The 14,326-nt window shown below is 37.2% G+C and overlaps 1 protein-coding gene across 3 annotated transcripts; it reads right to left on the reverse strand.

Annotated features, from left to right (window-relative positions):
- Window positions 7,952-14,115, reverse strand: LOC109843233 (pentatricopeptide repeat-containing protein At3g29230-like). 3 transcript variants are annotated; one of them, XR_002247586.1, is made up of 3 exons: window positions 14,021-14,115; window positions 9,872-11,658; window positions 7,952-9,084 (listed from the first exon to the last, which is right to left on the reverse strand). XR_002247586.1 is itself a non-coding variant. In XM_020412166.1 (2 exons), exon 2 carries the CDS (start codon window positions 11,602-11,604, stop codon window positions 9,961-9,963), a length of 1,644 nt encoding a protein of 547 aa, XP_020267755.1. In that variant the 5' UTR covers window positions 11,605-11,658; window positions 14,021-14,115; the 3' UTR covers window positions 9,784-9,960. The 3 variants fall into 3 exon arrangements, 1 of the variants encoding a protein (XP_020267755.1); XR_002247585.1 differs by having other exon boundaries at window positions 8,882-9,077; XM_020412166.1 differs by lacking the exon at window positions 7,952-9,084 and having other exon boundaries at window positions 9,784-11,658.

Below are 14,326 nucleotides of genomic sequence, written 5' to 3' on the forward strand. Positions count from 1 at the left end.
TTCGCCAGCAAACCTCAAGGCCGCCAGTATAGCTAGGTATCTGCTACCCCACGTGCTGAGGCGGGCTTCCCCACCTCTCTCGACCTGAAGAGAGAGGGCATGGTACTCCAGGCCCGTCGAGTGGCCGCTCACAGTACGAGTGATCGGGCAGGTGTCGAGTCAACCTGAACACTCATAAATGCAGCTCACATCATCCGTCCGAGTCAAGAGCTGGATCCGCCGGCATTCGGCAAGCTGTCCGAGCCCACTCGAGTACTGGACACCGGCTTTCCCACCTCTCATGACGTGAGAAGAGAGAGAGAGCACAGTACTCTAGGCCCGTCCAGTGGCCGCTCACAGTACGAGTGATCAGACAGACGCCAAATCAACCTGCGCGCTCATAAATACGACTCAGCTCAACGGTCCAAGTCAAGAGCTGGATCCGCCGGCGTACAGTAGGCTGGCCAAATCCACTCGAGTAGTGGGCAGCCGATGTCTCACATACGAGGATGGGTCTTCCCACTCCTACGTGACATGACGTGAAACACACCCCCATCGAATGACCGTTCGTAGTACAGATGGGCAGCAAGACATCTCTTAACAGTACATGATCACATCTCATGATTCAAGGAGTGACAACGCCGTCTCTCCACCATTTAAGAACTTCTTCCAGCCACAAAGAGAGGGGTTCAGAGGTTCACGGGTTCATCGGCTCACCAGTTGAGAACTTCTTCCAGGCAAAAGAGAAGAGGTTCAGCTGTTTTTAGCCGCTGAGCGATTCGCCCATAGTTAAATCAGCTAACCGAACAACTAGCTCTCGACTCTCAAAAAGAGTCGACGACAAGCTCTTTGCATAACCTTTGCACTGTAGCATCTCCTCTCAGTTCCAGGCCCTTATCGCCGCCGAACTTGGAGACTCGAGCTCCATCAACCTGAGCTTCTACTGCGTACTGAAGCTCTCCAACGACCTCGGTCAAACCGTCCAAGGGAAGCAGACTCGGCACGAGCACCGAGCGAAGCATCCTGTAGCTACCGAAAGTCCCCACATTAAACAAGGAGGGCATTCCCTCCGCTTCTGTTGTAATTTCGATTTATTAGTTTGTAATAAGCTATTCTTATTAATACAAACGAAGTTCCTTGTTTTCGGGAGATCAAAATTTACACCTACAGGTTTATAGGTCAAAGATCCTTTTGGAGGTGGATGAATTTCAAATAAATGGGAGTTAAACTATGGATGGATATTCGGGCTCAGGAGAGATAATGTCGGTTAGCTTAAAGTAAATAAACGTAACTTCAGGTTTATAAGCAACAAAAACCTTTTTTTTAAGAAGCGAGTGTGTTTAAAAATAAATGGCATTAAGACTTTGGATGTATAAGCAATGAACCCTATCCAAACTTGCAACTTACACCATATAAAAAACCGGTGAAATATAAATGGTTTTAAAAGCAATTTTTGGAGTTATATTGGGTGCAAGAGTGATTTTTCAAGTGTGTAGGTTTGAAAATAAATAAGATTGAACTTTGGATTTAAAGATAGAAAGCCTTTAGTTATACCCATTATGTCATAATATTACTTTATGAAAAATGATTTAAGGACCCAAAATATGAAACCAAGGGAAGAGACAGGTGATGTGTCCCCTCCCTATTGCATAATGAGTTGGCATGGCCAACTCATTATGCAATAGGGAGGGGACACATCACATGTCCCCTCCCTTGGTCCCATATTTTGGGTCCCCATAGTAACACTCTTACTTTATTATGTTGATGGAGCATTTTGGGCGTGAATTTTGGAGGTAGGTGGGCTTCCTAATAATTGGGGTAGAACTTTGGGTATACAGGCAAGCATGTATTTATTTATACCTTTAGAACTGCATACCACGCTCTTGGATCTGCACTGTAGAAGCTACAGTGCAAGTTCCAAAATTTATAGTATATATAGATAAATATAAATTTCAAATTAAACAGCTGGATTCATAACACATCACAGTCCAGCAAGCTGTAATTTTCAATCGTCTTTTAAATGTATAAACTTTACATTGTTATCCTTGCTATAAGAGAAGGGGGGAAAAAGACAAAAGAAAAAGAAAAAGAGAGCACTGTGAGTATACAGTACGAGATAGAATAAAAGTTAAGACCGAGATATCCATGAACAATTTATTACGGCTAGCATCCAAGTCAAGGGGCTACATAACAGCGGAAGGAGTTAGTTAAGCTTTTATTAGAAATTTAATGTTAGGTTTGACCTAGGCTTAAAACAAGGAAAATGATAGGAGCACACCTCCAACCACACCTCCTCTCTCATATGCTACAGTGCACCAGGCCTCACATTGGATTTTAAAATTTTTAAATTCCATATGAGACCCGATGTACTGTAGCAAATGAGAGAGGAGGTATGGTTAGGGTTGTGCCCCTAATGCCACCCTTAAAACAAAGTCTCCGATCCCCAATGGTAACGTTATCTAGCACATTCATGCACATGATTAGTGTGCCCAATTACTAGATACCGAGAACGTAGCGATGATTCCTGATTATTATATTAATTAATGATGCATTACAAAAATATCAACCATTAAAAATGGACAAAAGAAATTGGTTTTTTATCCTTATCTAACAGCTGAAACATAATGAATACAACCAAAAATGCAATGAATATATCAGAGTAAATGCAATGAATATATCAGAGTAAATGCAATGAATCTGTACTACGGGATACTTTCGAGCAATCCTAGAATAATATAACGCACCTAAAATGGTATCATAATCTACATGTTAGGCTTCAAAGAGAGATCATAAATTGCATTGACATTTGGGGCTTATTTGGTACATGGATAAAGAAATGTAAAGTTTACTCTTTACCCATATTTGTTATCCTTCTAAACCTTCACCAGTGATAAAGTTTAACCCCGTAAAAGCTTAAACTTCTAACCAAGTTAGAGGGTAGGAGAAAAATAGTTGAAAAGTTCGAGGCTTAGTTCACTTACGCATGTGGAATTAACAAAAAACCACTAAAATAGTTTTAAAACTTACTACAAGACTACTGAAACTTAAAAATTGACAAGATCCTTTGTGAACAAAGTAAAGTAAAAAATTATAAACAACCCTCCCGAACAATTATAAAATTATAAAAATACTCTCAACAATGTAAAACTTAGAAAAAAACACTACAATAATCGAAATATACAAACAGCCCCGACCAAACTTAAAAACATTATATTGAAATTCTAGGAACTCCAAACAACATCCTAAAAAATTTGATTTTGCATAGAACAAGTTGAAAGTTTCGTAATTACAAAAAGCACCCTCAAACTTCAAATTTTACAAAATAACCCTTAGAATTTCAACCTATAAACAATAAACTGAAATATGGGAATTACAAACAAACCCCTCAAAATTTTAGAGTTTGACAAAAACAACCTAAAAATTTTGTAAATTGTAAAAACCACCATCATACTTCAAAGTTGACAAAAAAACCCTTGGAAAATTCAGACCAATAAATTATCTATGACAATATAGCGTCACAAACAACCCCCTGAATATTTGGACTTACCAAAAAACACCCATAAATTTTCAAAAATTGCAATAAACACCCTAAAAAATAAGAATCTACTAAAAACGCCCTAAAAATTTCAAAGACAAAGTTTATAAATGTCAAATTAGCAACAAACGCCCTAAAAATTTAGAAAATTGTAAAACACACCCTAAAAGTTTATAAAATTGTAAAAAGCCCCAAAAAATTAAAATTTACAAAAACACTTGTCTGTACGTTTTGATTTGTTCAAAGTGTGTTCTGTAAATTTTGAATATTTGAGGGTGTTTTCCACAATTTTTGAAACTTCACATTTCTGGGTTTGAAATTTTCTAGGGTGCTTTCTACAAATTTCATAACTTCCAGGGGGATGTTTATAATCCTATACTGTCAATACATTTCTGGGTTTGAAATTTTTAGATGTTTTTGTAATTTTTAAAATTTTGAGGGTTTTTCTGTAATTTTTGAAACTCGTAGGGTGTTTTCTATAAATTTTAAATTGTGCATAAGGTTTTTTGTAATTATCACATTTTCTAGGAGGTTGTTTATAAATTTAATATTTTCAGGGGGCCTTTTGCAATTTGTAGATTTTAAGTTCAGAGTGATGGAGATCCTTCTGTGTTAAATTTTAACCCTTATGACATGTTATCCCAAACACAACACATGAATATTTCTCGCACTCATTGTTCTAGAGTAATAATTACCATGTTTAAATTAACCCCAATTGGTTTAACCTTATATACCAAACAATCCCTTAGATGTTGACTAGAAGAGCGATCCGACTACCAAGTTATTCACGACTAGCTATTACTAAATAATGGAGAAATAATTTTGTCCTATTCTCCTCCTCAATAGGATTGCCTATAGACAGAGAGAGCCATCTCTAGAATTCCCTTTCCCCCTCCAAGGACCAACAAAAATAGAGGAAAAAAAGGGTGCGGGAAAATAATTTCGTAAAGCTTCCCGGGGCCTAAAGAAAATTTCCTTTAAAAAAAACAAGTTACATATTTTCCTACCCAACCCAACAAGAAATATATATTTGTTTAGCTCACTTCCAACAAAGGAACAGAAGTTTAAAAAAAAAATTTCAGTATAAGAGCACACAAGTCATGCTCCAATGAGATGACGAGCATAAAAAAAGAGCACACCAAAATGGCATCTTCTTGGCAAGGTCTCTTTAACTTCTCCGCTTACACTTGCCCCCATTCCCTCCACTCGCATTTCACCAATACAAAGCCTTCTAAGATTCTCATCCCAAAATCATATAAAATAAAACACAATAACCCTTGAAGATACTCTGATCTCCTAAATTTTTTAATTAAGAAAGTTGATTTCACCTTTCGTATAGCACAAGCAGTTGTCTCACACACTCAATTCAAAAAAAAAAAAAAACAAAAGTTTGAAGGCTTTGGTGGGATTTAATCGGTGCTAGAAAGGTAAAGGTCCACGCCTATAGAAGATGAAGAAGATGCTTTGAATGGAGTCAATGGCGACGCCATACTAAAAAAGAGAGTGGAAGAAGAGCACAAAAGTTAGAGAGGTTGATGTGGCCATAAACTATCATTATATTATCTTTAACTGAGATTTAGTAATCAAAGTTATTATTTTTATACAGAGAGGGATGGGAAAAGGCATGTGATGATGAACAGCAAGAGATCCCCCATATCACAACATAAAAGATCATGCAAATGTTTCCATGGCCACCACAAAGGCTACCCTGAACTTATCATTAGATGAAACCCCAACAATAGACGTCTCTGTGCACTTGTCTCTGAATAATATATATATATTTTGATTGGGGGTCGGGCTGGTCCTTTAAAAGAGAAGCAAAATGATGTAAAGAAATAGAAAGTGACCTCGGAGGGCTGAAAATAGTAATGAGGATGGACTAGATCGACTTTCCTACGTCACTTTTAAGCTGAAGTTTGCTTCTCCTCGTGAGGGCAATGATTCGAATCTCTGAGGTGCGTCCCCCCCCCCCCCCCCCCCCCACCCAATTTGATAACCATTGCTTTAGATAGAAGTTTTTTTAAAAAAAAACGTTTTGTAAAATTAATGAGCAAAATCGACTTTCTCATCAAAAAAAAAAAGCAAAATCGACCTTTTCTAATGACGGGACTAGTAGTCCCGTCCATTTCATGTCCAACTCTCTGCACATTTCACGACAAAGCTCAATTAATCAAAGAATTCTCAGTGACATCCTCACGACCCAATCCATGTCCTTCACCTTCTTCTCCTTCTCTCTAACATCTTCACCCTATCAAGAACCATCTCAGCCGCTCCCTCAACCCCACATCCCCCCTCCCTCTCAATTTCTTATCTCCAACGCCTCCTCAATCATCTCTCAGCTTCGTCGATTGACCACGTCAATTCCCAACTCCTCCCTCGCTTGCTTAGCGAACTTCTCCATCCTCCGATCCTGGATCGGGTTCTTGACACTCTTAACGGCTTTCGACCGCCACGAGGGGCGAGCGACGGTGGTGAAGTAGGAGATCAAGACGAGGAGAGGGGATCGGCGACGACGGTGGTTGTGGTTGATGTAGTGGATCCATTTGGGGATGACGGCGATCTCATTAGCGTAAGCGGTCTCTATGAAGGTTTGGGCTTTGTCGTTGAGGCGAGCGATGTGGATCTCGACGTCGGTGACGCCATCTCCACCTACGCCAACCGTCACGCGAGGCGGGACGACGCAGCCTTGATGCCCTCGAGCACAATGGTCTCCTCCTCCAGGCCCCCTCCTCCCCTACGTCTGCTCCGTCTACGGCCGCAAGTGCCGCACCAACCTTGACCTCAAGAAGCACTTCAAGACCCCCCATGAGCGGGAGTGGAACAAGAGGCTCGCGAGGATGAGGCAGCTTAGGGGGAAAAAGAGGTTGAGGCGGCGAGGGAGCTGATCACGCCGAAGAGGGGGTACGGGTTGGCGGATCTGTGGGTGAACTTATAAAATCCTAAGCTCTACTAGTTGGGGGGAGAGGCGGATCTGTGGGTGGAGAGTGGGGGAGGTGCAGAGAGTTGGGCATGAATTTGCTAGTGACAGGAGGAATGTGTTGGGGAGGGAGGTGGATCTATGGGTGGAGAGTGGGGAGGTGCAGAGAGTTGAGCATAAAATGGACGTGACTACTAGTCCCGTCCATTTGGAAAAGGTCGATTTTGCTATTTTTTTTATGAGAATGTTGATTTTGCTCATTACTTCTACAAAACGGTTGTTCTAAAAAAATTGTCCTTTTGAGTTTCTTCTTGAAAGGCTAAATACCCATATTGGTATTTTAATTTCATCTCATTTACCAAGAATGTATTTTAATTAGGCAAACCTGCTTTAAAGCATTTTAATTGATTCAACTTACCAATAATGTTATTTTTCTCGTCGGCGACAAGTTTTCCGACGAGAGCTCGTCACGTGCATGGCATGTGATGACTTAAACTGTTTTTTAACTGCTGATGTGGCATAAATCTGTCCTATTTTGGGTAAATTAGGATTTTTAAAGGGTTAATTCTCGTCTTTAAACACTGTCACGTCAGAAAATCCGTGCCACATCAGCAGCTAAAAAACAGTTTAAGTCATCACGTGCGTGACACGTGACAAGCTCTCGCCGGAAAACTGATCGCGGACGAGAAAAATGGCATTGTTGGTAAGTTGAATCAATTAAAATGCATTAAAATAGGTTTGCCTAATTAAAATATCTTCTTGGTAAATGGAGAGGAATTAAAATACCAATATGGGTATTTAGCCCTTCTTGAAAAGCAGTGATCATGAAAAGTGCTGGTAGTACAAGCATAAGTTCAGGTCTAGAGCTGTACATATTGTACGGATAAACAAGGTTGAAGTGCTTACTCTGAACTAAAAATTCAGAGACCAGTATAGAACAAAAAACTAAGGTTCCCTCCGCATTTTCATTCATGTCCTACCTAAATTCGAGAACTAATAAATCTTATTGGAAACAATTTCATAAGATTGACATAATCCATAAATTTGTCATGTTAAGATCAAGATTGATCAATAGCATCCTCAGATTAAATATTTGATATATTTGTTTCTAAACAATAAAGCTGGGAGATGAATCTATGGTATATGAACTTAAAAAGGTAAAACTTGAAATTTTTACGTGTTGATATAAATACTTGTCAATATCTAATTAGATACCCAAGTGTAGAATCCCATAGCCAAACTATTCTAAACTCAGAGAAAGATACAATTCTACAAATCTAGTTTCTTCCTGATGATCAACAAGAAAAATACTTGGAACATAAACCTACATATCCTGGAGCTTAAGGATAAAAGTATATCATCCGATGTCCATCTGAATCATTGTTCGTTATATTACACAGTTTAACATTAGGTTTCTCCATGTAATTAATTAAGCACTGAAGTTTTATATATAGACAATAATTCAAACCATTAAGACCACAACTTAGACATGAAACTGCAAAGAGATTATGAACATAAACTACTGTATACAAGCCACTCTAGCATTGTTGTCATAATGGACAGATTACAATAATAAGCAATTCAATAAAGTTGCCAAAATTGCAACATTTATTATGTAAATAACAGAGATGAAACATGTTTACTTCCAACAACACTCCAACTTGATATATTGAAGCATAGTCCAATATGATTTGAAGAGCTGTGTTCATATAGGTTACTTAGGAAGTAAAAGGAGTAACTTTGCAAATTTAAGTCATGTCTCCAAATGCCACAAGCCTTTGCTAATATTAAGTTATATCATCCCAAATATTTAACCAAATGTAAGTTTTTAAAAGTTCATTAAACGGTTTTGATAAAAATCGTACGAAACATCCATTCCATATAATTGTAGTTTGTAACTTTGTATGCCTATAAAACTACGGTTGTGTACTTGCATTCAACTCCTTGAATTTTCCGTTACAATCTTACAGACAATAGTGTCAACACATAAGATTTTTGATAACCATAAAAAAATGTCAGAAAGATTAGAGAACATCTTGTTTAGCTACCATGTTATTGTTTAGTTATTGAGCTACGGACATAACAAGTTAACATTCATGTCTCTTCCACAAATGGTAGAAAGTCTGCATTAAAAGTCCAAGTTCCTACATGCAATTAAACATGTATTTTCGTATCACAAAGTTCTACATCTTTCAACTCACTCTTACATGAAGTTTTATGTTCTTCACTAGTGTTCAAGAGGCTAAATATTTAGGTGGTTAATTTTACACTGTAATCATCCTTTTAGATGTTTCAGCATTTTCAAAAGTGTAATAGTAATTGCACTTGTCATTGCAACATGTCACAGGATGTGCAGTTGATTACTGTATCTAGGTATAAGACCTAAATTTTGGTACAAAATAAGTATGAGACAGCATATGAGAAAGCGTAAAGTAAGCAATCATCAAAAGTTTTTTAAACAAAATAGGTTTTGTATAATTCACTTTTTGAGATACATCTATTACGTTAGATAAAGCCATGAAATCGATATAGTACCTGTGAATTTATAAGCAAATGGACTACTTACATTATTGTAGGTAAATACACATGTTCAGCATCCCATGAAGTAGAACCGGTTTTGCTTCTCTAATCTCCCCAGTATCATTTCTGCAAACTTGTGGAGAGGACATTCCGTAACCAACTTAACATCAAAACTTCAAATATTGACATACTTATAAAGTTCAACATAGAATTATAACAGATTACAACATTGTCTCCTACAAGCTAAGCATCCCAATTTTGCTTGCACACTTACAAGTTAAAATACTCGGCTTAGGTGATAAGCTTCTTTAAGAAAGAAAAATGATTAACTAAGATAGAAATGTAGACTTCATCTTATTCAGGTACATGTAAGAGCATGTGTCCTTAGGTAAAAGATGAGGACACAGTAGATGCAAAGTTATAAATATATTTAATAATTCCTAATAATTGATTCGGCTGAAGCAATCAAAAAGAAAGTTCCCAAGTTGCCTCCGCCCTCAAAAGAGTATGCAGCATAAAGAAATCTTTTCTATTGTATATATAGAATAATAGATCTTAAGATTTCCTCTTTAGGATAATTCTCTTTAGGATAAATATCAGTCAACCTTAATGAGAAGAAACAAGAAAACTGAAATTCATGAATGATCCAGAGCACTACAGGTAGCAGTAAGCAAAGCAGTTATTTCTTGCTCTATTCAAGTCACAAGTAAATTTATTTGCATGCTTTTTGTGATTTCTAAGCAGTGCACATTAGCTGTTTTACAAGTCCCTCTCCTCTATTACTGCAACTTATTCAAATTTATCATCATTTTGTGTTTAATATAAAGGCATATATCATGATGAAACCAGCAATCAAAATTTATGTTAATGTACTCAGATGAACAACCGACAACAAAAAAAATGCATATATTGCGTCATACCTTACTTCCCAGCATTGCTATAGAAACCATAAAGGAACAAACTCACTTGACCCAACTAGGGAGTGAAATAAAAGTGAACAATATCCCCTTTACTCCAGTTCAAATGAGAGATAGTCCAGTACTCCATATATTTCTTGCCATTGAGGGTGAGATGCATCCCTCATTAAGAATTCATGGACCTTATCGTCCACTTCTATCGAACTGAATCCTGCCACTTTGGCCACACCTCTTTCTCTCATGAAGCGCCTTACTTCTTTAACTCTATCCCAGAGCTGTGCTCGAGCATAAATATTAGAGAGAAGCACATAATTGCCCGGATTTTCTGGCTCTATCCTAAAAAGTTCATTTGCAGCAATCTCGCCAATCTCAACGTGACAGTATGTAACACAAGCATGTAGAAGGGCTCCCCAAACCCCAGCATGGGGTTCAACTGACATAGTCTTAACCAAGTTGTAGGCCTCCTCTATAAATCCTGCTCGACCAAAAAGATCAACCATGCAAGCATAATGATCAACAGAACGCTCAACTCCATAGTTACTTCTCATGCAATTGAAATAATATTGACATAACTCGAGATGACCAGTTTGACTGCAAGCATTTAAAATGCCAATAAATGTAACCCTATCAGGCTGGATATCTTTTTCTTGCATCTCAGGAACTAGCTTCAAGGCATCTTCTCCATATCCATGGTTTACAAAGCCACAAATCATCACATTATATGAGACTACATCCTTGATTGGTAGCTCAGTAAAAACTTGGTAAGCTTCACGTATAGCACCACATTTACCATACATGTCAACCAAAGAATTGTACACAAAAGTATCAATCTCAATGCAACTTTTATATAAGATTCCATGGAATTGCCTACCAACTTTTAGAGCACCTAATTGACTGCAAGCAGACATCATCGTGGTCATGGTAACATGATTGGCTCTCATATGACTGGAAGCCATCTCATTGAAGAGCTGTATACAATCACTCCACCTTCCATTACGAGAATAACCAACCATCAAACAATTCCAAGACTTAATATTTTTCTCTGGATTTTGATCAAAAATCTCCCTAGCAGCCGACATATTGCCATTGTCAGCATAACTGGATATCATGATACTCCATGAAATTGAATCTCTGTGAACCATTTCATCAAAAACACTTTTAGCAGTCTCCAAATCACCAACTTTGGCATAATATGCAATCATAGTATTGCACACTGCAACATTTTTTTCCGGCGTAGTCCTGAATAGATGTTTTGTTTCTTGTTTGTAACCAAACTTGGAATACATATCTAGCAGTGTTGTTACGACATAAGGAGAGGAACTAAATCCAAGTTTAGTTGAATGAGCATGGATTTGTTCCCCTTCACTGATGGCCTTAAGAAGTGAACAAGCTTTAAGCACAGAAGACAAAGTAAAATTGTTTGGATGAACTCCACGTTCATGCATCATCCTATATATTGATATGGCCTCCTTCACAATCTTGGTTTGATGGTTGGAATATGATACGACCATTGTTGTCCATAGGAAAACATTTGCTGAACTTTTACAGGAATCAAAAATTCTACGGGCATGATCAACATTCCCCAATGTCTTGCTGCAAAATGACACAAGCTTAACTGCCACATAGTTCTCGTTCTGAAGCCCGCTGATGAGAACTTGAGCATGAATTTGCTTCAATGTTTTCAATGATTTGCATCTTTCTAGGCAGAGTAGAGCATTTCTCAGAATTGCATGCATCCGAGTGAAAGCAGTACAGGATTTTGCTTCAATAACAGCTCAGCACCATAGCTTCTGCTCAAAGAATAAAAAAAAGTTCAGTCAATTTGTAGTCACTAGAGCCAAGACTTGTAAAGGACTTCGATGCATTTAGCAGGTGAGAGGACATTGAATAAGCTACCACCATAGCCTAGTGTACCAAGAAGGAGCATTAAAGTCACAACAATCTGCAGAAAAATTAACCTAATTTATAGGAAGAAGCAATTGAGAAATACAAATACTGCAACAATAATAAAAATGATTATGTACCATCCAGATCTGTCTTTTGAATCCTAAACTTCAAGATATAATTAGGATTTATATATATATTGAATTAATAATGTACATGAGATCTTTTTTTTTCCACTTCATGTGTCATTAGAATTAAAATTCCGATCGCATTTTTAAGTTTCTTTTATCATATTGATTATCATAAATTGGAAGCTCTCATTTTTTGACAGACATCCAAACGAACCTTTAACTATATAGTTTTGAACTTGGGTATGGACTGAAATGAACCCGACCCATATCTAACTAGTTTCAAGAAATGGATGTGAAGTGTACGCTATACGTCCAAGAAGCGTTTGACAAGTGTTTTAAATTAACACATATATCGTATAATTGAGTATACGTTGTAATAAATGTATGCATATATTCAAGACGTGTCCATGAAGTTTGGGTACGGAAAAGTGTTGGGTACGTGGCCGGTATGAGTATGGCTTCATTATAGAAGTACCCGAGTAACGTAGTTCATGACAAATGTCCAACCAGTGATTACATGACAGCCTACAAACCACATTAAAGCCCTATCAGATAACGAGTTCCCAATTTAAGATATATCCATTAAGCAAAACAGAGTTTGTTAAAAACAAAGGCTCCATTATATCTAGAAGAATTGGCCACAAAGTTCATCTCTATGACTCATATTTCTCTAGATTCAAGAGTTCTTACCTACTCGCCAGTTTCATTAAATTATTAGTTATTAGGGAGGAAAGCAGACATTACCTTTCACAGGATTCTAATTTCAAAGAAGTTTGACTGCTCAATTCTTCCAAGGGGGTTATGCTTCTCTTTGCTCATTCAAACCTGCTACTAAAGAGTTCTCTTCTCCTCTACTACTTTTCAGAGCCTAAAATTCACACTAATCATAACTATTGCAGGGAATTCTCCTTCATAACTAAATTTCTTATCTCTTTCAAAGTGCTTCCAATCCGATCCACACCACAATTCCGTCATTAATGTTGCATGCTGAATCATTTCAATCTGCATTAAGAGATCCAAAAATTCCTTTCCAAACCAGTCAAATCCCTCTATCAAGCCTCTCCACAATGGTGATCATTTTACTAGAAAAGAGCATTCTGGGCATGATTATTGTTTTCTTTTTTAGAAAACAAAGAACTTTCGACCTACTAATTGAATCACCACCACCCACCCTAAGAAGAAATAACTGACCAGAAGTACAAAACACAGAAGGGACAAAAAAAAGAAGGAAAATAGCTAGCTAAGCAGGGATATTTAAAAAAAAGGCTTACAGGTACTCTTCATTCTTAACAGATTTCAAATAAACAGACAATGACAAATACAATAAAAAAAGACTATTTAAAGAAAAATGTAACCACTAACTACTCACCTTTCGACTTCCATAGGTAAAGAAAAGAAAAACTAATCCCAATTATTCATTTTATTCTCAAGAATCATCATGTGACATTGGAGCAGAAAGTAACAAATGCTAAAATGAGGCAGTAGTCCACATTCTTAGACACCCTTTAATACACATGCAGTAAGTTTCTCTTATAAGCTTAGATTCCAAAATAGCAGATTACAAAGAATAATATATAGATGACTAAACACTCATTTTTATTAATGTCACGAGGAATCATTTACAGTACACAAAATTCCCATCTCAAAATATTGGAGTTTGCTCCATGTTATACATCTAATTAACTTATGGATAGACGAGTAGCATTACTAAAATATCAAATGTGTTAAAACCATTAGTTTACGATATACAATCAGTTGGTTTCAATATCGGATTGGGGTTAGGTTGTAGTTGTATTGCGATTAAGATGAACCAGTCTAATATCATGTATCTAAATTTCCAGTAATCTTTTAGAATAGACCAAAAGATTCACAAAACTGAATACTAATTCAAAGCCCAAACTTCAAATGTGATCACAAGTTAGCATTATTAAAAGATCAATTATTTTAAGGCCACTCAAGACCTAGAGTAACCAAAACAATATAACAAACATCAAGGTTTACAATGTAGAAGCACGGAGATTTGCAAAACTTTGAGCACAAAGTTTCCAACTTTTTTATTCAAATTTTCATAAAATACAAAAAAAAAATTAACCGAATTTCAAGCTAAATTTTCAAAAATTAGGCCTCCACCATTCACCTCTCCGCTGCTTTGTCCATCCAAACCCTTTAAATCTTCGGCCATCATTCGCTGCCTGTTCTGTGCTTGCTTCTCAACGGCAACAAAAAACATACCTAAAAATGGTAATAGAAAAAAAAGAAAAGAAACCCTAAATTAGAGCCCAAAAAATTCTTAAAAAATGATGGGATTTTTAAAGAAATTGAAGGGAGATTACTTATTGCGCTTCCAATTGCACAGACCCAGAGGATTCTCCGCGGCCATTTATCGCCGACGACACCTCGATTTTCCAATCCCATGATTTTATTTTAAAAGGGGGTGGGGAGT

Source organism: Asparagus officinalis, chromosome 5 (genome assembly GCF_001876935.1).
Source record: "Asparagus officinalis chromosome 5, Aspof.V1, whole genome shotgun sequence".
In the NCBI taxonomy this organism is placed as follows: Eukaryota; Viridiplantae; Streptophyta; class Magnoliopsida; order Asparagales; family Asparagaceae; genus Asparagus; species Asparagus officinalis.

What these genes read in the sequence shown, in the direction of transcription:
- LOC109843233 (XM_020412166.1), bottom strand. Translation starts at nt 11,604, where the DNA reads ATGCATGCAATTCTGAGAAATGCTCTACTCTGCCTAGAAAGATGCAAA.